This window comes from Nicotiana tomentosiformis, chromosome 4 (assembly GCF_000390325.3).
Source record: "Nicotiana tomentosiformis chromosome 4, ASM39032v3, whole genome shotgun sequence".
Lineage (NCBI taxonomy): Eukaryota > Viridiplantae > Streptophyta > Magnoliopsida > Solanales > Solanaceae > Nicotiana > Nicotiana tomentosiformis.
In genome coordinates, this window is record NC_090815.1 from 104,813,788 (window position 1) to 104,836,812 (window position 23,025).

Below are 23,025 nucleotides of genomic sequence, written 5' to 3' on the forward strand. Positions count from 1 at the left end.
GAAATCAAGGATTAGATTTAGGAACCCAAACAAGTTTGGGTCCCTTATAATGAGGAAAGGGATGAATGAGAGTTCTTTTGGTCCAAGCAGGCATCATGCATATTTTATATGAGGGACCAGGTTCTCTAGCAGTAGTTACCTTCTAAGCAAACACTTTGTTTTTCTGTTGAGATTTAAACTTAGCCTTACAGGTTTCCTTAAAGTGCCCAGTGTTACCACAGTGAGTGCAAAGCCAATTATCAGGTAGAGTAACATACTTGCTATGAGGATTGTAGGGAGTGTTTTCCCTTTGGAACCCGATTCCCTGCCTGTTTCCCCCATTGTTTGTGTACATGGCAGTGATAGCATCAGAGGACCAGGTCCACTTGAGTGATTTTTCAAGATCACTCTTGACTCTACCTAATTCTTCCTGAAGTTATTTGTTCTTCTCAAGTTCAGCACACAGACTAGATTTCACCGATTTTATCTCATCTTCAAGCCTAAGATGTATTTTATCTACAACTTCCTTTCCCTTTTGAAGAATCTCATGCCTACCTTCTCCTTTTAGTTCCTCAATTGTATCCTTCAAATCTACAACTACTACTAATAGATCATCTCTCTCATGCTCTATGCTAGAAACCTTTTCAGTCAAGGCTTCTTTCTCTTTCTTAACATACTCAATGGTCTCATATTCTACGTTTGCAATTTTTTCAGTTAAAACATCCTTTTCTTTCTTCAGACTCTCAATGGTTTCTTTTAAATCCACCACAACAACTACTAGGTCATCTCTCGACTGTTCTGCTTCTCATAGTTCAAGAGTCAGTGCATCTTTATCATTTATAAGACTGTGATAAGCATCAATTAAAACATTTGCCAGAGACATAAGTTTTTTAGGAGAATAGGACTTCATATTTCTTTGAACATCTAGAAAATTTACCTCATCATCATCATCGTCATCTTCATCATCATCGGACTGTACTATCAAGGTAAAGATGGAGTCATACTTAGCTGCTTCACTTTCCACTGCCATCATGGAGCTGTCGCCTTGATCATCATCTTCTTCAGATTTGCTGAAAGAGTCTCCCCATGCAGCAAGAGCTTGTTTCACAACATTGTCAGCTGCATTTTTCTTCTTGAAGCATTTGTCAGGAACCGGGTTCCTCTTAGCTGCTTTGTCTGTGTTGTGTTTGTATTGATCTTGCTTTAGGAGAGGACAATCCTTGATGAAATGTCCTGGCTTACCACACTTATGACAAAGGTCATAATGTTTTGGCTTGCTGGAACTGCCCCTTTTTGGAATGCCTCCATTTCTGCGAACCATTTTCTGGAATCTTTTTGTTAGGTAAGCCATATCAGCATCCTCACCACCTGAATCATTGATGTCCGTCTTGAGGACCAGGTTCTTATCCCTTTTGGGCTTTCTTCTCTCATTGTCCTTCTTCTTCTTCTTCTTCTTCTTGATTTCATAGGTTTTCATATTGCCAACAAGTTCATCAATGGTTAGCTTCTGCAGGTCCTTTGCCTTTGTGATAGCATTCACTTTGCTTTCCTAGGAACTGGGCAAAACACTGAGTATTTTCTTGACGAGTTTGTTTCTTGGAATGATTTCTCCCAGAGAATGAAACTCATTGATGATAGAAGTGAACCGAGTATGCATGTTCTGGATGGAATCATCATCTTTCATTTTGAAAAGCTCATATTATGTGGTAAGTATGTCAACCTTTGATTGCTTAACTTGTGTTGTTCCCTCATGGACTGTTTGGAGAGCCTACTAGATCTCCTTAGAAGATTGGCATGCTGAGATCCTATTGTATTCATCAGGACCGATACCACAGACAAGAATTTTCTTTGCACAAAAGTTCTTTTCTATGGCCTTGCGGTCAGCACCATTGAACTCCTTTCTTGTTTTGGGGATTGTTACAGCTGGGTTGCCACTGGTTTTTGTGGGAACGAAGGGTCCATCGCAGATGACGTCCCAGAGCTCTGAGTCTTCAGCCATGATGAAGTCATGCATTCTAGTCTTCCACCATCCATAGTATTGGCCATTGAATCTTGGTAGCCTGTAGGTAGATTGACCTTCTTCAAAGTTTGGTGGAGCAGCCATGAGGATCTTTTCTAGGTGTTAGCCTGATAGAAAGAACCCGCTCTGATACCAATTGATAGAATTTAAGGGTCCACCAAACTATATAGAGAACCAGGTTCTCTATTAGTTCCCATAGAACACACGCATACTGCAGTAGGTAAATGACACAAAGAAGTTTTACGTGAAAAATTTTCGGCTCACGGGATTAAAAACCACGACCTACCCTTGTAGGATTTCAACTTCACTAGTGAGCAAACTTTAGATTATAACCTATTATAATCTAGGAATTAACCTCTTAATCCCTCATTAACTTGTAACAACTCTATTACAAGCCACTTTGTAATAACTCTATTACAAAGACTTACAACTCGACTAACTCTAGCCAAGACACAAACACAAGGGTTTATGATTTACAAATATTTCCTACACAATGCTTCTAACTAAGCTAAGTAGGAATTACAAGTAAAGAACTTTAACAAAGGTACAACATAACTAAGGATATGTAATAACTCAATACAGGGAACTGGTCCGTTGTTATGTTGTTCTTTGTTCTTGATGCTCTGAGAATCACTTGCCAGATTGATTGGTCACTTAAGAGGGTGCTTGATGGATTCTTCAAAAGTTCAAGTGATGTTTTGTCTTTGGTTTAATGTTAATGTAACATTGGTGACATCACTTGAATGATGCAAGCATGGATTGTACAGGATCATTCCCAATGAAGTTGACTTCTGCACTGTTTCGCACTGTTGCATGTGCAGGCAGCAACTTTGCAGATGTTGGAGAGTTGACTAGTACGATTACCAGGGGAACTGATGTCCATCTGTTCCCCGTGTTGATTCTTTGACTCCTGAAGCGTTGATTTACAATTCCAGCTTAAGTCTTGTTGTTTTCATATAATTGAGGATGTGTATCAAGTTTCTTATCTAGTTCTTGTCAAGTTTGTTAGATCATCAAAATATAACAAGGTACATATAACCTATCACAGAGAATGCTATTAAGATGAAAAGGGCGATTGGGACATGGAAGGACAGAAGAGCATGTGTTATGAATACATAGTTTGTGGGCATTACTTATAGCAAGTTTATCCTCACCATCATAGTCTGTGTAAATAGAGAGTTGAGACAAATATGATGTAACATGATTAGCTGCACCGAAACCAATAAACCATGAATTATCAACAATTGCGGGGAGAAACCCTATTAGCTTGGGAGTAACCATATCGGCTTATGGGTCGATAGAGGATGTGTTTGGAGGATAAGAATTAGTATTGCCACAATTGTATCAATTTCGAGCATGGTGGTTAGCTTCTCATAAATTTGACAAATAATGTGAGGAGAGGAACGACTATTAGGACGAGAAGGATTGTTATTTGGCTTGAGTGAAGGATATATGGGCATTTTTTGGTCACAGCTGTTGATTGGATTGTCCGGTGGATGGAGGATGGCTAGGATATTGGTGAAAGATGACATTAGCCTGAAGTTGAAAAGCTTTTGTGTTCCTCTGCAAGTTTTTCTTCTTTCTGGAGAAGTAAACCAAGAAGTAAATTAGTTGTGAGGGTTTCAAGTTGAGCATTAATAGTTGAGCGAAAAGGACCATATGAAGAGTCTATGCCAAACAGAATAGATCTCATGAGTTCTTTGTTCGTGATAAGATGTGCAACAAAGGCTAGGCTATGGGATATAGTGTGTTTCTTGTCAACATATTCTATGATAGAAGAAGAGCCCTCAGTCGTGGTTTGAAATTGATGGTAAAGTTGCATAACTCGGGCATGATATTAGAATTTATAAAGGTTGGAAAGGTAGGACCAAGCCTCATGAGTGGTGCAAATATGCATGATATGCGGCAGGATAAATTGGTTAATAGTGGTTTTGAGCCAAATGAGGAGAATATTGTCTTTTTTCTTCCATGCTCTGAAAGCTAGATTAGTTATGGGTTCGAAAGTGGATGCATTTAAAGTAGGAATGGTGAGAGAAAGAATTTCAGATCCGTCAAGATGAGCCTCCAAATCAAAGGCTTCAAACACAAAGTAAACAGTGGATTGCCATAGGTAAGAGTTGTCCCGATCAAGTTTTATTAGTAAATTAAGAAGATTCATAGTTTGAGAGTTGGAATAAATAATGGAAAAGTGTGTTGACATAGAAGAAGATGGTTGAACTGTAGCGGAATTAACAGTGAACTGATTGGAGATAGTCATGGTGCCAAAAGAAATTTGGCTCTTGATACCAAATTAAGATTGAAGTGAAAGTGAAAATGTAAAGGAAGCCGAGATCAAGGATGATGAATCGGTCAAGACCTGGTTGGAATAGTTGACTATGATTAATGAAAAATGGATGGCCGCAGTTTTCCATGGACAGTTGTACCAACAAAGAATGGTCTGTGTCTACAACAAGAAAGTGCGGCCCAAGAAATTTGGAATAGGACAACTCATTCTGAGACGTATCCTCCCACCTCATGAAGAAGCTAAGGAAAAATTGGCTCCAAATTGGAAAGGTCCATACATTGTAACGAGAGTAATGCAAAAGAGAGCGTTGTACTTGAGAATCATCGAAGGAAATATCCCTGAAACTACCGTCAACGTGGATGCAGTCAAAAGGTACTATGTTTGACCCTCTATATAGCATTAATGTTCTCTGATTGGGATGAAAAATGCTTTCATTCTTGCTATTCAAACACCATCAATCCTTTGCTAACCCTTTTGAGCCGGTTACCTTTCTTTGATTACCCTCTTTGAAACCTGAAGATGTTATTAAAAAAAAGAAACAAGAAAGAAAAAAGAGAAGAAAAAGAAAACAAAGAAGAAAAAAAATAAAAAAATAAAAAAATAAAAGACAAAGAAGAACAAAAAGAAAACAAAACAATATCCAAACAAGTTCATGCATTGAACTACGTTCGACTTGATTCCGAAAGGATACGTAGGCAGCCTCTCTTTGGGGTTCAGTCACACCAAAATAAAAATCTACATTCCCCCAAAAATTGAAACTGGGGCAGATGTTATAATGGTTCGGCGATGGGTTCGCCTGAAAGGTTCCAAAGTTGTAATTCAATCCAAATCTTTTTTTACCCAAATCCTTTTCAAGCCCTTCCGATCAATCAACGAGAATGTTCAAAGTTAGAGGATACAGTCACTTGGATCTGATGCAACCAAATTAAGAGAAATAAAATGAGAGAATCTTATTGGTGAAAACCCTCACGGGCACCGTAAGGCGATAAGGGAGTAAAGAGGCTAAAATGAGAGAGTCTTGTTAGTGAAAGCTCGCAAAGAGCACTATAAGGCGATGGTGAGAAGAAAAATGAGAGAGGTCAGCTGGTGAAAACCCGCAAAGGGCACTACTAATCGAAAAGAGGATCCTCACAGTCACTAGCATCGACACAATCCCGGGCAAGGTTTCTCGGTTTCGAGGCAAAATATTGTGATGAATTTTTAAGGGTCGGAGGGTTTACAAGGATCAGGCGTCCGGTCCAAGGCATGTGATGTTCATTGAAGTCCACATGTACTCCTAGATAAGTTCTTTAATTTTTATTCTCCGAAAGGGACAGCTCTTGTTTAAACTCATTCTCCATTCCATTGTTGTTTTTCTTTGAATCCCTTTCGGTATAACGTGTCGAAATAAATGCAAAGAAATGATGGTAAGACCGATTACAGGGCTCTCGTTTGAAGCGAACGGATACATTGAAAAGGCACCCAACCACGGTAAGGGCATCAAGGCCACAGACTGACCACCACTTTGAACACTCACAATTTTTCTTTGTTTGAAGCAGGAATAAAGCAGCGCATAATGGCAATTCTCAAAGGACGAACATCACAAAAGGTAAGTTCCTCAAAATCTCCATTTTCTTTTATTTTCAACATGCGTCCCTACTATTCATACCTCTCATTTTCCTAGCTTAACCCCGGTAGAACCTTGTCCCCTAGGGGGATCCAGCTCATAGTTCCGGGAAGAAGTACTCTTTGCTCAGGATGTTTTACGTAGCTTAACCCAGGTATAACCTTTTCGCCTAGGGGGATCCAACTCATAGTTCCGGTTAGAAGTACTCTTCATTCAGGATGTTTTACGTAGCTTAACCCAAGTAAAACCTTTTCGCCTAGGGGGATCCAGCTCATAATTCCGGGTAGAAGTATTCTTCGCTTAGGATGTTTTACGTAACTTAACCCAAGTAGAGCCTTTTCACCTAAGGGGATCCAGCTCATATTTCCGGGTAGAAGTACTCTTCGCCCAGGCTATTTTACGTAGCTTAACCCAGGTAGAGCCTTTTTGCCTAGGGAAATCCAGCTCATAGTTCCGGGTAGAAGTACTCTTCTCTTAGGATGTTTTACGTAGCTTAACCCAGGTAGAACCTTTTCGCCTAGGGGGATCCAGCTCATAGATCCGGGTAGAAGTACTCTTCGCTCAGGATGTTTTATGTAGCTTAACCCAGGTAGAGCCTTTTCGCCTAGGAGGATCCAGCTCATAGTTCCGTGTAGAAGTACTCTTCGCTCAGGATGTTTTACGTAGCTTAACTCGGGTAGAACCTTTTCGCCTAGGGGAATCCAGCTCATAGTTCCGGGTAGAAGTACTCTTCGCTCAGGGTATTTTTACGTAGCTTAACTCAGGTAGAACCATTTTGTCTAGGGGGATCCAGCTCATAGTTCCGGGTAGAAGTAATCTGCGCTCAGGATGTTTTACATAACTTAACCTAGGTGGAACCTTTTCGCCTAGGGGGATCCAGCTCATAGTTCCGGGTAGAAGTACTCTTCGCTCAGGTTATTTTACGTAGCTTAACCCAGGTAGAACCTTTTCGCCTAGGGGGATCCAGCTCCTATTTCCGCATAGAAGTACTTTTCGCCTAGGCTTGCTTTTGGTAGTTTACCCCAGGTAGAACCTTTTCGCCCAAGGGATCCGGTATTTTATCAGTGATACAAGGTACCAACCCCTCGTTACATTTTCTTTCAGTAATACATGGTACCAACCCCTGGTTACACTTTGTTTTTAGCAATACAGGGTACCAACCCCTGATTACATTTCCATTTCAATAATACAGGGCGCCAACCCCTGGTTATATTTATTTCAGTAATATAGAGTACAAATCCCTGATTATATTCTTTTTCTGTAATACAGGGTGCCAACCCCTGGTTACTTTTCTTCACCAGTATCAGGGTACATCAATCCCTAGTTGTGTTTTCTAACATAGGGTCTCCACTTCTTAGTTGATTTTTATTTTTTAGACATAGGGTCTCCACTCCTTAGTCTCCTTACCAGTATCAGGGTACACTATTCCGCATTGTATTTCCCCAACATAAGGTACACCAATCCTTAGTTGAGGCACCATTTAGACAATCAGGGTACACCATTCCCAAAGAATCATGTTTTCCCAGGGTACACCAATCCTGACCTTTTATTGCTTTCAATAATGAAGTAGTATAGATTTTTGTTACAAATAACGCACGAAATTTTTCTAGTGAAAACAGGGGCAGAAAAATTTTATTTGTTTGTTTGTTTTGGTGTCTGAGCAGGTTTTACCTTGAGGCGAAGAAGAAGTCTCAATCCAAAATAAAGAAAAGAAAATAAAAAAAAGTGAATCCAGATTGCAGAAGCGGATGAAAAGATGTGAACTGTTCAAGACATGACTGAAGTCACGAGCATTGCATTTCCCGCCTTCATCAGAAGAGGCCGTAGAAGAATGAACTGGCACCTGCAACGAGCAAGTATCAAGGTTCACATTAGAGTATGCGTAAAGAACCAGTCAAAACTCAAGATCACGTTTTAGAAGACTTATATATATGAATCTTGTAACTCATAGCTGATAGGATTATTTAGTCTCTTTTGATTTTGATGTAATAACACGACTATAGACCGGAGCCTCGACGGAACCTCACTCGACTCTCCAACTCAGCATTCCATCCTTTTTCTTGAATTACACGCGACCTGATTCCCTTATAAACCAGGATATGTAGGCCGTCCAAAATCAGGACTCGGTTGCACTTTTTTCTCTCTTTCCTTTTGAATAATGGTATGGCCAAAAATTAGTCGTATCGCTCACCTTGTCTTTGCTTGAAAACTCTTCATGTTTCCAAGAAAAGAGGGGCATGCTGTGGGCACCTAATTTTTGACTATGCGTGAATATTTTTCCACTCACACCCTCACTTTCCCCGTGCACTTCCCTCACATAATCCCTCCACCAACACACACTGACACTCACAAAAAAAAAAAGTAAATTCATCTTTACCCCAAATACATACAATAAAAAGTCAAAAGAGGGAGGAGGAAAATTAAAAAGGGGAAGAGGAAAGTCAAAAAAGGGGAGAGAAAACAGAGAGAACCGGGGAAAAAGATTTAAAAAAAATGGTAGAGAGAGCACGAGGAGCCCTGATCTCTTCCTAAAATAGAGTTTTCACCAAATAACTCCACTGTAACTCCTCCTTTAAGCCACCTATAACAGACACCAAAACCAGAACCAAAGGCCAGCAAAACTCAGTCCAAAAGAGAGCTCTCATCTCTCTCATTCTCTCAAGAAAAGGCAGCCACCCCCTTTATTCTCGTTCCCTTTTTGTCTGGTCTCTATTTCTTGTTATATTTTCTGTTGCTATATGAAGTACAGATCCGGATTTTTGGCCGGATTTTGTTCTCTCCGTTGACCTTATAATTTTCTGGCGACCTTTTCATGAGGCAAATCGATACTGAGAATTTTTGGCCGGAAATCTGATTTTTCGGCGACCTCTGCTCTTGCTCTTTTCTGTTGACGCTCCATTCCCGACTCATTTCTGGCCTTTATTTGGGACTTCATACTATTTCCCTTGCTTTCAATAAATAACTTCTGACTACTCATGTATTCATATTTCTCTTTGAATGTAAATGTTATTTTCACGGCTCTTGTTGAATGTTTGCGTTAAATATGGCGATATGAACGGATTTGCAGTCCTCTTTGCTGTATTACTTGAAAATAAACTTAAGTGGACAAAACTGCGCTTGACAAGTATGTCATTGATTTCAATTTGATTTTCTTGTTTGTATGCTTATATCATTTCTACGTATATGTTTCTCTTTAATTAAATGCTCCCGTTGTTCTTGTTTCAAAACAATAGGTTACAACAAATATCCTTAATCATTTCCACTTTGAAAGTGTACTTTAAACTGTGTAAGATACGTAAACATTAATGCACTATATATATATATATATATATATATATATATAACTAGTCCAATATTCAACGTAGGTGCCTCTTTCCTAATAACAAAGCTATAATAATTGCAATAAAAATGCCTTCCCGTAGGCGCATTGCAATGGCTTATACTTATTGTTCTCCACCTCCACCAACCCTGCCGTCTAATGATCCGAAACCACCACCTCCGGTGGCGGCGGTTCCTTCAACTACACCGCCAAATTTAACACCTCCTGGTGGTAGTAAGGATACACCACCTACATACCCTCCTCCAACATTGCCAACACCAACATCTCCTCCACCACAAACACCGACTTCACCACCAAACAATTCCAATAGTCCTCCTCTTTCACCTCCACAAATTACTCCGAGTTCACCACCAAACAATTCCAAGAGTCCTCTTTCACCACCACAAACTCCGAGTTCACCATCACCAAACAATTCCAAGATTCCACTTTCACCAACTTATTCACCACCAAATGCCTCGCAATCTCCAGCTTCTTCACCAAGAACACCACCTTCAGAAGGTGGTAAAGTTCCTTATTCACTCTCTCCACCTTCAGCATTAACACCACTTCCCACACCAAATATTCCGTCGACTACTTTTTCTCCTCCACAAGTAATAGTATTAATGTTGTTCCTCCTCCGCCTGGGGGAGGTGGAAAACACATAACAACAATCATAGCCGTAGGCGTATCAATTGGCGGTGTCTTCTTCCTAGCGTTTGCTATTGCTCTCTTTTGCTTATACCAGAAGAAAAAGAAGCGAGTCAGGGTTCCAGCTACAAATGCTTGATAACTTCTGCCTTCTGGTTACGTTGTAAATTAAATCTTTTAACTGTCAATATTTGTGTATTGCATGAGTTTTCTTCCTTCTTGTTATTATGCGGTTATTTTCCTGTTCTGTGCAGGTAATGTGAACTTGGTAATTTATGTTCAAATTTTTCTAGCTCATGCTTTCCTTTACTATTTCTTTCTTCAATTCCCCAATCAATGCCATGATCTTTCTTTATTTTTTTCGAATTCTTTCAGTCCATCTCACTCATTAATGTCAAGAACCATCCATTCTAAAAGTACATACATGAATATGTGAGTCTACATGAAGAATTCTTTGTTTTCTTGAATCGACGAAAGCATCAGTCTGGAATAGAGTTAAATATTCTTTGGGCTATCAACCTTTGGGCCACTTTAGCCAAACTGTTGGGGAAGTATCCTATTTAGTTGGACCCAAGAAAGCCCAGTATACATAAAAGATAGTCCAACAAATCGTTCTACGCCCATTATACAAAAACGGTCCAACAAATAGCTCCGTACAAATAGGAGAAGTATTCCTATTCCGTTGTCTTGTTTGTATATGATTGTCTTTCCAATGACCAAAAATGTAGTAAAATTGCTTTTAGAAATTAGAACTCGAGATTCTTTTACTATACGCACAAGCTTTTGCTTTGATATTTTATTACCCACGCCTATTTACAAAAGAATAATAACAATAACAACAAACTGGAGGCTATTTCTTAGTTCATTACTGAGATAAAAGTGTGGAGTGTATGAAGTCTTTCTTTCCACATGTTTTCTGCAAAAGAATGAGTGTCTATGAAGTTTTTGTCTTTCTCAATATTATTTTAGAAGTGGGAAGGCCACAGTTGTGATTTGATTAGTCCGGTGAAATCTCCAGTGAATTTTACCAGTTGTCAAATGTTTATAAGTACTAAGAAAATAGTATTTTGTATACAAATTAGTTGCCATGTGAAAGGAGTGGTAGAGTGAAACTAAAAAACAACCAGTCACGTAATGCTCATTATTCTTCTCCCACTATAGCTTGTGCATATATAACCTTTTTATGCTTGTTGTTTCGACAAGACCCCAGGTGGTAGGAACTAGGAAGTTTCAGCTATGTACGTAGGGATCTTCAACAACTTTAATTAAGAGAAATAAAAAATATTACTTCCTTCTTATTTCAATGTATGTGAACTGTGAAGGCATTCGGAATCTTGTTGTTGATATTGCTTTTTTCTGGAATTTTTTATTATTGTATCTCTTCTAAATACTATTATGATTGTGTTTTGCTTGAGCCGGGGTCTATCGAAAATAATGTCTCTACCTAGGTAGGAATTATGTTACATACACGCTACCCTCCTCAGACCTCACTTGTGAGATTACGTTAGATTTGTTGGTGTTGTTCTTGTGAAGGTATTCAGAATAGGGGTATTAAAACCGAACCGGAAAATCGCACCAAACCGAAAAGTCAAATCAACCCGATTAAAAAATCTGACTAGGTTTAGTTTGGTATGGAGTAAAAAAATTTGAACCAAACCGAAATATAAATATATAATTTTATATATACTTTAAGACTTTATATAGAATTTTCTTTAAAAATATCTAGAAGTATTGGGATCCACTCATGGGATATAGTATTTAATAGAACTATGAAAAGCATCCATTTTTATTTACTTTAAATAATGGGTTGTATCATCGCTTTCTTATCGAAATGTGTCAATCTATTTGTTCTTTCATATTCATATGCCAAGATCTATTAAATCTTATATCTTCTTCGAATTTGAAATGATATTTCGATCATTTCAAAAATAAATAGAACATATCATTATTTTAGTTTTATATTTATTTTCATGTTTAATTATTAAATTTGGTTAAACTTGAAAGCATACATTAACGAAAAATTATTTTTAAACCACTAAAAACATAACTATCATGTGTTACTAAAAAAATTCTCTCATAAGAATATTTTAATAAATCATATGTTTGTCAGTTTTTCTTTAATTTTTACTAAACATATATTTACTTATTACAACTTTATTTATAACTTTAACAAAAATTGAAATAATATTTATTTAAAAAAATTTGAAAACCCGAAAAAACAGACAAAATCGAACCAATCGAAACCGATATAGTTGGTTTGGTTTGGTTTATAAAAAACGAACAATCCGGTCCATGTACACCCCTAATTCAGAGTATTAAGTGAAATTCGAGCATTAGTTCTTTAATTTTTTAAAAATAAAATTTATACATATAAAAATTATATTAAAAACTTCTTATAATTAATAATTAAAAATATTTTTAAAAATTAAATAATTATAGTCTAAAAAAAATATTTGGCTTCCTAAATAGTAACACCAGTATAAGATACGACCGAAGAAGTAATGAATATTAGTCAAAGTGTATTAAGTCCTGAAACATGTGCATTTTCACCTACTTAGAAAAAAGTGATCAATACGCGGACTTTGTGTGATCATTTTCATCCTAAGTCCATTTTAATTGATTTTTTTTAATATTTTCACACATATTAAAGAATTTAATTTTTAGTATTAATGAACAATAAAATTGACTATATTAACCTTAATTTGTTCATTAGAAATACAATAAATACATTTAGGTTCTTCACTCCTAAAACAACTTTGAAAAAAAAAAGTTAATTCTTTATTAATATCTGAAAAAATCAAATATTATAGTTCATAAAAAAATCAAAAAACCAATTAAAATAGGAAATAATAAACAAAAGTATGGTATCCCTTGTTTTTAGGGAAATAATTTAGTTTGCTCCAAGAAAAAGACTGACGCCACCCACTTGTATTTATGACCACACCAATAGCAAAGCTTCTTCCATAATTTTAAGTAGCAGTTGAATCAATACCCATTTAAATAGCCACGTCTACAATATAAAAATCAGAAATAAGTGAAACTTAAAGTTGATCTCTGCTGTAGGTTTGGTCGTTCATTTTTTGTATCTAGAGATGATTGACTGATTATTATGGCCTGGTAGACTTGTGGATACTTGGCTAATCCAGGCAATTCATACAGATCATTTTTCTCTCGCCGACTTAAACAAGAAAATTAAGGGGGTGTTTGGTATGAAGGACAATAAAATTTACTACCTTTTAATTTTTCGAAAATTATTTTCCAATTTTTCCATGTTTGGTTGGCTTAAAGGTTTTAAAAAATATTTTTCTTGTGAACTCATTTTTCTCCGATTGGAGGAAAATATTTTCCAAATTTTTTTTTCAACAATCCCCACTCTATCCCTCATCCCCACCAACCCCTGCCAATCCAACCCACACCCCACCTACCCGCCCCACCCCAACCCCACCCAATCCCACCATCGTCTCATCCCCTACCCTATACAGAAATATTATTAATAGTATTTTCTTATCATGTTATAGATATAGTACTTTTTTTTATTTCAACAAATGATTAATATTTTCTTTTCATGATATAAAAAAGTAATTTTTTCATTTAAACAAAAGTAGTTTCTTTCATGATGTAGAAAAAATATTTTCTTTCATTTCTACAAAAATGATGTAGTAAAAAGTATTTTCTTTCAATTCAACAAAAAAAGTATTTTTCTTTTCATGATTTAAAAAATATTTTTTTTTTCATTTCAACAAAATGAGTTTTTTTTCTTTCCATGATGTAGAAAAAGTATTTTCTTTCATTTTAACAAAATGAATAATTTATTTTCATGTTGTAGAAAGAGTACTTTCTTTTTCAACCAAACAAAATGAGTATTTTCTTTTTAGTTATAGAGCACAAATTTCAACGTTATTTTTGCGTAAAAAAAATAAAGCAGCACATTAGTTCCTTTTAGTTTGTGTGAATTTTTAGAAGAATAATTAAATTATTAAAGAAAATAGAGTCCTTAAAATATTGGGTATTTGGGAGGGGGGAGCACATGAAACATGGGGACTTGGGGGAAAGAGAGTGAGAAGTGTAACATAAAAAATTATTTTTCTAAAAAATATTTTTTACTCTTTAACCAAACACTAAAAAATATTTTTCAGAAAAGGTTTTTCACTCACCAACCAAACAAGCAAAAATAAGTGACAAAAATAAAATATCTTCATACCAAACACAATAAATGAATCATTTATTAAAATATTTAATAGCGGGAAGTTCTGACATCTCTGCCTCTATATATATATATATATATATATATATATATATATATATATATATATATATACTCATATAGTGCAGCTTAGTTTAAATAGGCTAGGGAAAGAAATAAATGAGGGTGGGGGTTGTCATTCATTAACTAGTATGGTAGCATTTGGACATAAATTTAATTGAAATTTGAAAGAAAAAAAAAGAGTTTTTGAAGTTGTGTTAAAAAATAATTTTTAAAAGTTGAAGTTATGTTTAGATATGCCCAATTTTTAGGAATTTGAAATATTTTTCCCAAAATATGATCATATTTTGTAAACAAACAATGTTACAATTTTTTGTTTTACTTAAATGAAGCCAAAATGTAGGGCCAAACGAGGACTATATCTATCTATATATATTATTATTCTCTCTATATATAAAGTACATGTACATGCATGTGCCATCAACATCAATTATTGGACTGAATTAATGTTAAATTTTGAATTGTCTCTGAGCCTCTTTATGGGGCCTCCTTTTGTTCATACTAATTTGGATCTTTTTCTTAGAAGCTTGGTAATGGCAAAAACAGCTTTGCCTCTAATATGATCGTACAAAAAGTTGGAAGGAATATCACTTGTTATATTGGAGAGATTCCTCCTAACCCGTTTGGCCAAGCTGTCAAAAACTATTTATTTGAAAAATTATTTTTGTTCAAAAATATTTTTCAGAAAAATATTTTTGCAAATTAACAATTTGTGTTTGGCCAATTTATTTGAATAATAATTTTTGTAAGCAAATATGTTTGGCTAATATTTTCAAAAAGTACTTTTGAGTATTCAATTATGAAAAAGACAGTAAAGATTCAGTTTGCAATTAGTTTAAAAAGAGATATGAATTTAAATATTTATTATAAATGAATTCAACTAAAATAAAAACATAAAGTTACAATATAAATTAAGAATTTTAATCAATATAAATATAGTTATGTCAAAGCAATAATATTGGATACCCGATATTACTTATTATTTATATGATGATTTAAATATATTAAAATATACCATTCAATATAAACTAAAGATCCACTCTTATAAATTACTATTTAAAAAAGAGATCTATTTATAATAGAGAAAATATTCCAAAGAGGAATAGGAAAATGAGAATAAAAAATGATTGGAAATAAAAAAAAGAGAAGAAAGGGTATGGTGGAAAAAAAAAATTAAATTAAGAGATAATTTGAAAAATATAAATTTATTGCAAGGATATTTTTAACTTCGAACAAATTAAAATTCAGCTTCTACTTCTATTTCTCGGAAGAAATTAGATATTGTAGCTTCTCCTAAAAAGTAACAAAATAAATGAAAATTAATGACAATAGCAGAAAAGAAATGATCTGCCCGTAACATTCATTAATTAGTCTTGTATCAATTTTCACACTTATAATCTCATGGAATTTAATCCTAAAAAGATCCAATATCTACGATTGGTTCTCTATCTCAACCAAATCTAGATCATTTCCAACTGAGACTTTCTCCTTCATCCAATATAATCTTATTCCTTATGGCTTTGCGAATTAATCAACTAGAAGAGTCACTTCAAGCGATGAAGATTGGTTGAATGCATCCCTAAGAAATTAAATACCAACTTAATAATTAATCCTACTCATTAGTCATAACCTAGTTATTAGGTGTATGACCCAAAAATTAGATCTTGATTTTATACAATTAGATATGTTAAAAATCAGGGTTAATCCTAGCCAATATTAATATTCAATAACGGATCTAATACTTTTAGGAAGAATATTTAATGTGTAATATTAGATAAGACTATCTTAGAGCAATGATAGAGCAATCAAGACTTATAAATGTAAAAGATAGCAATAAATGATAATGAATAACTTTGAAATAGTAAATAAGACAAAAGTCACCCGACAAGGATGAAATCTTCATATATGCTTTCTACAATGAAGGATGATGACAAGCAATTGCATATTGGGATTCTTCTTAGACTAGGAGAGATGGGTAAAAGGAAGGAAGTGCAAAGTCAAGCTTTGTTTCTATTCAATAAAGAGAATGTTGATGATATTCCTTACAAAAGGTTCCATCCCCTCTTTGATACATATCTTTTCCTATTTATAAGAGCACATGTGCCACAAAACTCTAGATCGTACAATAAAAAGGAATATCCATCAGAATATTCTCGATCTAGGGAATCTAAATCCTAAAGTTGGTCGTCACTTTGTACTGATCAAGGCAGATGCTTGTCCTCGTCTTGTCCTAAGCTATTTTGACCTCGACAACGATTTATCCTCCGGAGGTAACCTCGACCTTTTGGAGTAAGTTTGGCACGTCATAGCCTTCAAAAGCTTTATTGCCGTTGACCGGGTCAAATACATAAAATAAAATTTTCGCGCATACATTAGGCAGGTTAAACATTCAGCACTTAACTCTATACTCATGATCCAAAGCTGAATTTTTATTCCTTTAAATTACATAGCTATTATCATTGGGTGTGTGTAATTAAGCTATCCCTAGGTAATGTACCTGCGGCCAATATATCCCTAGGTAACGTACCTGGGAAATTTAAAATTCGTAGGTAAAAGTTATCTACGACCTTTATTTCTGTGGATTACTGTTTGCCTAGGGATTTTCATGGGTAAATATTCGCATGTAATTCCGCAGCAAAACCTCCAAGAAAATTGTAGAAAATATTCACTAAAAATTTCGTGGAAAAAGGAAATTTCGTGGGAATTTGATGGGATAATTTCGTACGAGAATTCCTAACAAAATTCCCATGTACTGTATATTTGCAGGTAAATTTCCAACAAAAGATTGATCCGCTTCAAGGCTCTTCCCCATGAAAATCAACAAGTAACTTGTACATTTTCAAAAGCAAATTTATTAGTATTTAGTCTCAAATTATATTCCACACAATTCAATACATATGATATTCATCCTCTCTTTTTTTCAAACAAACAACTCTGCACAAATCTGAAGTAATATATATCCACAATATGATCCATTAATTAATAAATAATAATGCATAATTCCTAAATAAATAAAAAATTAAAAGTCTAAACTGTAAATCTTAAATAGTACTACCAAGTATTTCAATCCTGATCATACCCATCTACCAAGTTGTTGTTATCATCATTATCACTCTGAGAATCTTGATTGTCTTCCGAAGATGATGCCGGGTAACCCACATGCTTATCAGTGCTGCTAATTTCTCATTTGTGTCTCCTAACTCCTTCCTCATTTTTTTTTGTTTTGGCGCCTCATCTCTTCATTTTGGTGTTGTGCTTCTTCCAACTGATTATATAACTCAACATTTAAAGCATGAACTTGGGCTCTAATCTGATCATCAACTTCTTCCGACACATAATCTCATGACCTAATTTCACCTATAGGTCGTTAAGGCTCTCAACACTATAGCTAGACAAGCCAACTAATAAATTAAACATATATCGATAAAATTTAAATCAAAGAAAAATAATAAGATACCAAATTCTACCAATGTGTGTGTCAAGACCTGGTGTCACAAGTGTATGAGCATCTAGTAGATTATACAAAACCTCAAATATTGTCTGAAATAAAAATAGACAGAATGAAAAATACAAGGAGAGACACTGGTAGCTACAGAACGGCTCAGAAAGACAGCTCACCACTATGCCCCTGGATAATATGGGTGTAAGACGATAGGTTCTCCACTAATACTTGCCTCAGGTCCTGCACAAAAAGTACAGCAAGTGTAGCATGAGTACGTAAACAGCGTGTACCCAGTAAGTATCAAGCCTAATCTCGAAGTGGTAGAGACGAGATGGCAGACTTTAACACTCACTAAGGGTCATCAATAATAAATGGAATAAATTATAATTATTCAAATCAGCATGATTCACAGAGTTAATAATAATTTTATTCAATTAGCAGAAATAATAAAAATCCTTCAAATGCAACAATTTTCAATCTATTAATTAAATCCTTCAATTTCAATAAAACTTTTAATTTATCAAATAGTTTACAAGTTGCAATTCAATTTCAATAAATTTCCAATTTATCAAATAACTTTACAAGCTGCAATAAACTGTCCAAGTATCGTGTAATTTTTATTATTATCAAGCACGATTTCTGCCGAGGCTATTCGGCCCGATCCAGAGTATCGTGTACATTGCCGAGGGACGTGCGGCACGATCCATAGATGCATCTATCCTGCCGAGGCGTTCGGCCCGCTCCCAAGAAAGGAGGACATTTTCTTATGTACCTCCGGAAGGAAAGTATATTTATTATAAGATAAAATTCGGGAGGAAGAACATTTTCTCTTAACAATTAATTAATTTAAATAGAAATTCAAGCATATGAGATTTTCATCCTTTAATATTTTTATCTAACAATTCACAACATATATAAATATATCAAATAATTTAATTAAGTAAAGACTACAATTTACACAAGTAATTCATATTTTTAAGTCCTAAACTATCCGGACTTTAGCATTAATAGTAGCTACGCACGGACTCTCGTCACCTCATGCTTACGTAGTCCCCACAATTAGCAACAATTATTTAATTTAATACATATGGGGTAATTCCCCCATCACAAGATTAGACAAGAGACTTACCTCGTCTTGCTCCAATTTAATCCACTAGTAGGCCTTTTTCTCGATTATCCAACCTCGATTGGCTCGAATCTAACCAAAAATTATTCGATACAATCACTAAAATTTATAGGAATCAATTCTATAAGAAAATACTATATTTTCAATAAAATCCCGAAATTAATTAAAAATTCGTCCGTAGGGCCCACATCTCGAAATCCAGCGAAAGTTATGAAATCCGACAACTCATTCAATTACGAGTCCAACCATACCAGTTTCACTCAAATCCGACTCCGAATCAATACCGAAATCTCAAAAATTCGTTTCTATAAGATTTCTAAAAGTTTTTCAAATTTAAATCTCAAAACATTAATTTATGGTGAAAACAATGATATACTTGTATATGTAGACCAAATACGAGTTAGAATCACTTACCCCAATATTTTTCCGTTAAAAATCTGTCAAAAGTCGCCTCTGCTCAAGTTCAAGTTCGTCAAAAATGGCAAATGGGACGAATATCCTCTTTTATAAACTGCCCAGGCAGCCTTCGAAATTAGGCAGCCTGGGCTTCGGTCATGGCCTCGATCATGGCCTCGAGCTTGGGACTCGTTCATGGCCTCGATCATGGCTTTGAGCCTGGGACTCGGTCATGGCCTCGATCATGGCATCAAGCCTGGGACTTCGATCGTGACCCTCGATCTTGGGTCTTGATCCTGGCCCTCGAGTTGGACCTTCGATCGTGGCTTCGATACTGAGCATCATCCCTGGCTTCGACTCAGGCCGTCGACCCTGGGCTCGATATCTGGGCTCGATCACAGCCCAGAATATCCAGCAGAAGGAAAAATTGCAGCAGCTTTTTTAAGTCCAACTTTTGATCCGTTAACCATCTGAAACTCACCTGAGTCCCTCGGGACCTCAACCAAATATACCAATAAGTCCTAAAACATCATACAAACTTATTTGAAACCTCAAATCACCTAAAATGATGCTAAAATCATGAATTATGCTCTAATTCAAGCTTAATGAAACTTAGAATTTCAAACTTCTACCTTCGAAGTCGAAACCTATCAAATCAACTCTGATTGTCCTCAAATTTTGCACACAAAGGAGCTATAAAATTTTCAGAACTGGATTCCGACTCCGATATCAAAAAGTCAACTCCCAGGTTAAACTTCCAAACTTAAATTCTTATTTTAGCCATTTCAAGCCTAATTTAACTACGGACTTCCAAATAAAATTTCGAACACTCTCCTAAGTCCAAAATCACTATACGGAGCTATTGGAATTGTCAAAATTCTATTCTGAGATCGTTTTCTTAAAATGTTGACCGAAGTCAAATTTGGCCTTTTAAAGCCAACTTAAGGAACCAAGTGTTCCGATTTCAACCCAAACACTTTCAAATCCCGAACCAACCATCCCCGCAAATCATAAATTATTAAAAGTACATACAAAAAAATTTATTTTAGGAACGGGGTTCTAAAAGTCAAAATGATCGGTTGGATCATTACACATATGATGTTGTTTGCTTAGGTACTTTTACAGATCGACCCAAAGAGCTAAGACCTACAACTCTTCCTTTTTTCTTTCCACCAACTGATAGCACTCGAATATCCATATCACTTAATTGAGATAGCTCGCTAGTTGAATTAGTTTCTCCATCAACAGATGCACTTTGGGAAGCAAATAATTCTTCTTTCTTTTTTTCAAAATTATTCTACACAAAAGCATTGAAACAGATTTAGTGATTTTATCCATAGAAATAACATACTAACTCTTATGTCATTGAGGCATCCAATTCCTGTTGTTCATTAGCAGCATGAGTTAAGCCCCCTTTGAGTATTTAGAAAACTTAGTTGTTTAAAGAACTATTTTTGTTTGAAGTCTTATAATTATCTAGCTGAATGATGATTAAGGGATTTTTGTGTTGAATTGTCTAATAGTTGTCACTTTGCAGCAAGGTGGATGGAAAAAGTGCATGGGTACACAGTCCTCATACTCCTCATGCTCCTAAGTAACAAGCAATAAGAAACAATCAATCACAGGCTTTAATTTGATAAAGCTAGTTGGTCCAATTTAGAAAGACTAATATTACTCTGGTTTATTATCACTACAATAAAATAATGGCTATTTGGCCACTTCTTTTTCTTCTCTCCTTTTCTGTCTTTTATGTTTTTCGAAATGGTCTAATCTAAAGATCTGCCTAGGCCCTGGTAATGAATAATTATATAGAGCAAGCTTGTGCATAAGTTTGTTGGATTATTAAATTCTCTGCTCTTCTTGAAACAACTAATTATACATCAACTTAATAGAGTAATGGCAGTTAAATAATTTCAATTACATATATGTTGTATAAGGAAGACTTACATAAGCAGTTTTAGCTTTCTCATTTACCCAACTTTTCTCTTTCTCCTTTTGACGAGTGCGAAAATAAAATTCTGAAAATGAAGGATCTTTTCCAGTAGCTTCCTTCTGTAATTAAAGGGAGATGTGTATGCTATCAACATTTATATGATCTATTTTCTAGAAAGAAAAAAGTAAAAAGGATCTATATATTACCAATCTTTTCCAAATTATACGATGAGGTATACAACCATCTGTATGAACAGAGGCACCTGCATTTGCATCGCGATTCTTTTTGTTTTGTTCCGACTTTAATTTAAATTGAGGAGAGTCCCAATTCTCCTTCATCTCCTTGAATACTGCATCATCCATCCAATTTGGCTTCACAGACAAGTCTTTTCTAACATCTTGGAAAAGTTGGGTCATTCTTGAAGATGCCCTTTTCTCAAAATTGCATTGTATAGCACCATTATAATGAGGGAGCCATCTAAATCTTTTTTGTAGTATTTTATAACACAACATATATCAAAATAAAATCTGAATCAGTCCTATAAACTTACACACCAACATTCTAACATGAATTGTATTATAAACATCATGACTTTTCATCCCAAAGCAATTAGTAGAAGACATTGCATAAAAACGTGGCAATCATTACTTTTCATCCCAAATAGACGTTATCGAAATTTGAAGCATAGCATCAGGCATCTTTAACTGCTTAACCCATTCACATACATCTTACTTTTGGTTCGGATTTAAGGTAAACTTTGCTCCAGCGGAGATTCTTAGATTCCAATCATTTCACTCAAACAAGTATTTGTTCGCTGAAAAGAAAAAAACTTTAGCCATTTAAGAATTAGTTGATGAAGTTATTTTAGCCATTCCACATATCCCTTCGAAGAAACTCTCACAATGGCCCCGAAAATTGACAAATACAACTATAATGAATATTAAGACTAATATCATGACAAGACCAAAGTTTAAGCGCCTGAACCCATGGACAAAGGAGATAGAAAACTATCTAGATGAAGAAGCAAGAAGGTATGCGGGTTACCTTCTTCAGGACTTTGGCCGAGCGTGAGAGGAAAGCCTTGGATCGAGAATAATTATATTTTGGAAAAACCCTTGAGCCCTAGAATTTGGTATTGCAATGTGAAGGGTTTTGAAATTGAGAGCCATCTGAGAGAGGGGAAAAATCGCGCGCTCCGTATTCAATTGTGCGTTTTATTTCTTTTCATTTGTATTTAGTTAATTTTATGCATAATTCTTATCTTTTTATAAATCTATTTTTTTAACTGAAAATTCTTGAATATATAAATACAACTATGTCATTAAAAACAGATGAATAATGGGTCATGGAAAAAATATATTATTTTCACTTTTTTAAAAAATTAAAAAAATAAAATTCACATGATTCAAAAAAACATTTTAATTTTTTACTATCCTACCCAATTTGATGTAATTATATATAGTCCGCAAGTGCAGATTCAAATTTTATTCTTTGATCTAAAGTTATTCATTTTTAATATCAAAGAGTAATTGATTGGATGTCTTAGTGAGATTTATCGTTGTACTTACAATTGTGTTCGAAATAAATAAAAAAAAAAATTCTCACTAAGCAATTATTTTAATAAGATAACTATAATTAATAAATTAATATTTATAGTAATCTTACTATCATCGAGACCAAAATCAACATGCGGCATCATCACGTCAATGATAGTAAGATTACTATAATTATTATCGTCGAGTACTAAAGGTGATATATTAGTTTATATAAGCAATATATTGCTTATATCACCTTTATGTTGGTTTATAAACCAATATATCATATTTATAGTCAGTTTATCCAACGCTAATCATCTTGTTCTTTGTATATTGCTTATACAAACCAATATATCACCTTTATAGTCAGTTTACTCGACAATAATGACTATAACACCGAGTCACTCTACTCCTTGATAATCATTAATTATAATATTTTTTTAATAAATCGCTCTGGGCACAGGAGCGTTACT

General features: G+C 35.0%; 4 protein-coding genes and 1 long non-coding RNA gene across 5 annotated transcripts; 1 reads left to right on the forward strand and 4 right to left on the reverse strand.

Annotated features, from left to right (window-relative positions):
• Positions 1-415: 415 nt before the first annotated feature.
• Positions 416-1,456, reverse strand: LOC138910281 (uncharacterized). Its single transcript, XM_070201508.1, has 2 exons — positions 826-1,456; positions 416-777 (listed from the first exon to the last, which is right to left on the reverse strand). Exons 1-2 carry the CDS (start codon positions 1,454-1,456, stop codon positions 416-418), a joined length of 993 nt encoding a protein of 330 aa, XP_070057609.1.
• A 294-nt stretch (positions 1,457-1,750) lies between these two features.
• LOC138910282 (uncharacterized) lies at positions 1,751-2,083 on the reverse strand. The gene has a single exon (XM_070201509.1). The coding sequence runs from the start codon at positions 2,081-2,083 to the stop codon at positions 1,751-1,753; it is 333 nt and encodes a 110-aa protein (XP_070057610.1).
• Positions 2,084-7,490: 5,407 nt separating this feature from the next.
• Positions 7,491-9,157, reverse strand: LOC138909060 (uncharacterized). The gene is made up of 2 exons (XR_011415562.1): positions 8,081-9,157; positions 7,491-7,732 (listed from the first exon to the last, which is right to left on the reverse strand). It is a non-coding gene; the product is annotated as an uncharacterized lncRNA (long non-coding RNA).
• Positions 9,158-9,297: 140 nt separating this feature from the next.
• On the forward strand, positions 9,298-9,995 carry LOC138910283 (proline-rich receptor-like protein kinase PERK2). Its single transcript, XM_070201510.1, has 2 exons — positions 9,298-9,819; positions 9,954-9,995. Exons 1-2 carry the CDS (start codon positions 9,298-9,300, stop codon positions 9,993-9,995), a joined length of 564 nt encoding a protein of 187 aa, XP_070057611.1.
• A 10,176-nt stretch (positions 9,996-20,171) lies between these two features.
• Positions 20,172-21,433, reverse strand: LOC104107874 (uncharacterized). The gene is made up of 3 exons (XM_070201512.1): positions 21,224-21,433; positions 21,032-21,136; positions 20,172-20,381 (listed from the first exon to the last, which is right to left on the reverse strand). The coding sequence occupies exons 1-3, from the start codon at positions 21,431-21,433 to the stop codon at positions 20,172-20,174; spliced, it is 525 nt and encodes a 174-aa protein (XP_070057613.1).
• Between the last annotated feature and the right edge of the window lie 1,592 nt (positions 21,434-23,025).